At 43.6% G+C, this 2,810-nt stretch overlaps 1 protein-coding gene across 1 annotated transcript in view; it reads right to left on the bottom strand.

Annotated features, from left to right (window-relative positions):
* Positions 1-2,810, bottom strand: part of DAAM2 (dishevelled associated activator of morphogenesis 2) — a 184,799-nt gene that overhangs the window by 50,806 nt on the left and 131,183 nt on the right. The window contains exon 9 of the mRNA XM_009880466.1: positions 907-973. Within this exon, the coding sequence (XP_009878768.1) occupies positions 907-973 (67 nt within the window). The remainder of the gene's footprint in view (positions 1-906; positions 974-2,810) is intronic.

Raw genomic sequence — 2,810 nt, 5'->3', positions numbered from 1 at the left:
AGAGAAAAAACATGCACAGAGAAAGCCGGACTAACTGAAAGATCTGATCAACACAGAGACAGGCAAATTTCCAGCAACTGGACATCTGCAGAGTCTCCCGCAATGTTCAGCTGCAAGTTCCAGTGAGGGGCAGGCACACGGGTCTTTGAGACCAGTATTGCCATCCCCACTCCAGTAAGGAAAAGATCCCCAAAGTCAACGGCTAGAAATGTGGGAGGCATGCAAAGCCACCAAGCGCTGTTCTAGAGCAAGCAAAACATTTGAGTCCTAGAAAGTGGTGGCACAAATATTAGAAGCTAAGCAGGAAAGGGCTAGTTGTTTTGTACCAGTGTGTGGCAAGAGCTGGTCATGAAAACAGAGGAAACTATAACTATTCTGGACCCTACAGCCTCTTACTGTTGATAGAGGTTGTGGAAACCGTCCTTATTTTGTGCTTATGTTTAAAATCCACCCAATCTAAAATACTGATCCTCTCCACAGGCTCTCAGGTGACAGTCTTCAGAAGTGTTTCCTGTAATCTGGGCAAAAGTATCAGAGAAGAGCCCAAGCTTCACCCATAGTCCTGTAAAGGCAATGTCTGAAACTAGAATGCATCTGGATCATCAGGACTGACAACATGAAAGCAGGGCTGAGAACCTCCTCTACTCCTGAACCTTCAGCCAAATGAAAGAAAGAAGTCTTTGCCAAAGATACCTGGCAGAAGCCCTGTTTGTGATTATTGTTTTCATTGTTCACACATCACAGACCCCCTACTTGCTAAATGAGAAACAGGGAAAACAGGAGCACCAGCCACTCTCAGCACCAAAGTCAATCCCTGTTTTCAGGGAACACAAAGGGAAGTTGCACCAAGTACCCAAAGCGAATGTTCAGCTTTGGCAAGTTCAGGTACTCCAGAGAAAAACTTACCAGGTCAAACCGCTTGGCAAGTTCCAGGTCATCTTCATTTCTGACCATCTCAAAGAAATCTAAGTGCCTAAGAGAAAACAAAAAACCAAAACAAACAAAACCTGCGAGTGTTCGTGGCATAATTCTGATTTAAACTAAGCATGTGACTGTAGAAGCAGCAATTCCTCATTTCCAGCTAGAACACTTGGAAATTGGCAAGCCTTTCCCACATGAAGTGCAGGAATAGGTATGCAAGGCAACTCATTGGGGGTCAGTGACAGGTCAAAAAGATTGGCTGGCTGAGGTAGACATGCTCCTTAATCCTTGTGCTAAGTCACTGTGTTGAGGTAAGGCTGCTAAAAATAAACAAAATAAGAAAGCTATATTCTATTTGTGATAAATGCAATGTCTGCAGTGATAATACAATTCTAAAAAATCCATGCCATACTTCTTAACCAGATATAAGACCATTAACAAGTTGTTTCCTTTACTCAGTGGAGCAGAGATGCATTCTGTGGATTAGTTAAACAGCACAGCTCACAGCTGTCTTTACATTTGCCTATTGATGAGCACAGCAGCATGCCTCTGTTGGGATCTGGGGACCTGGTGAGAGACACATTTGACCATGACACATCTGGACTTCTCTTGCATGGAGACCAGAGCACAGCAGATGATGTGGAGAAAGGCTGTTGCACATTCCCCTGTATAGACCAGGCATATAGTCTATGTAATCCTCTCAAACCTCTGTTATCATTCTCATCACTGTAACTTGTAAAATCCAAAAGTGCCCCTAAGCCTCTCCTAAATACTCCTGATTACTGACCAAAGCAACAGGGATTGCCTATAGGACAGATTCTCTTCTTGGTTATAATGTTGTAAATCAAAAGTAACATTAGTGGTTCCAGATCCACAGCAAAACGTAGAAACATACAACTGCATGCAGTCTTTTCCTGTGACGTTAATACATGGGCATATGCCTCCACCTGCTCAAAGATGTGAGGCCACTCTTTACTACAGGCAGCTGGTGCTAACCTGATGCTTATGCAGAATCTCAGGCACATTACATTTGCCCTCAGGGATAGCTCCATCACCCTATAGCAGCTCCTGACAGCGGAAGTTTGAGAAAACAGTGCCTTGAAATCTGCAGGCGTAGGCCTGATCCATAGGTTTTTCACTATGTGCTTTGGCAAACTTGACACTTCTATCTCTGAAATCCCAGATACCAGATACCTACAAATCAGCCCTGCTCTGTAGGAAGCTGCTTGGAGTAGCAGACAATAAGGCATAGCAGCATATAAGCAGGTCAGTGCCTCTTCGCAAAGTTTAATGTGGTTGCAGGAGAAGGCAGACTCCTACAGCTGCCTGCTTTTACACCTCAAAATGCTTCATTTTGTAAAGCAAATGGATTTTACTAGGGTCCTTATTGGTTCATCAGTCTTTTAGCTTCTTGAAGTGTCTCAGTCAAATTGTTCAGATTGTTTACTCCAAGTTTATTTCAGCATGTGGCTTTCTGAAGGGTTTAATTTAAGGTCAGCAGCAGCTTCAATTACTGTGGCAAAATATGGAATTGCTAGTGGAGAAAACATTTATTATCCATATAACTTTTAACGCAGTAATGTGAAGGTGCCATCCAGTGTCACATTTTGTGCAGTGCCAGGGCTGTTTGAAGATGCTCCTCATTCTTTTCTCTTGCCCCCTTGGTATTTCTACCCCTTTGCCCACCACAGATGCTTCTTCTCTGATAATTGTGCCAGTACCACTGTTTGGGAGGGTGTGGTACAAGCTAGATCACAAAAAAGACTGATCTTAAAGAAGAACCTTGGAAACTCGGAACCTGCGCTTTGACCACACACACTCAGTCTCAATGAAGTCAATGAACTACTGGCTTCCCTCCTTCCTACCAGGACAGGCTTTTGTTCCAGTTT

This window comes from Charadrius vociferus, unplaced genomic scaffold (assembly GCF_000708025.1).
Source record: "Charadrius vociferus isolate BGI_N301 unplaced genomic scaffold, ASM70802v2 scaffold62, whole genome shotgun sequence".
Lineage (NCBI taxonomy): Eukaryota > Metazoa > Chordata > Aves > Charadriiformes > Charadriidae > Charadrius > Charadrius vociferus.
The sequence above is the reverse complement of the archived record's forward strand: the minus strand, read 5'-3'. Positions and strand labels throughout refer to the sequence as shown.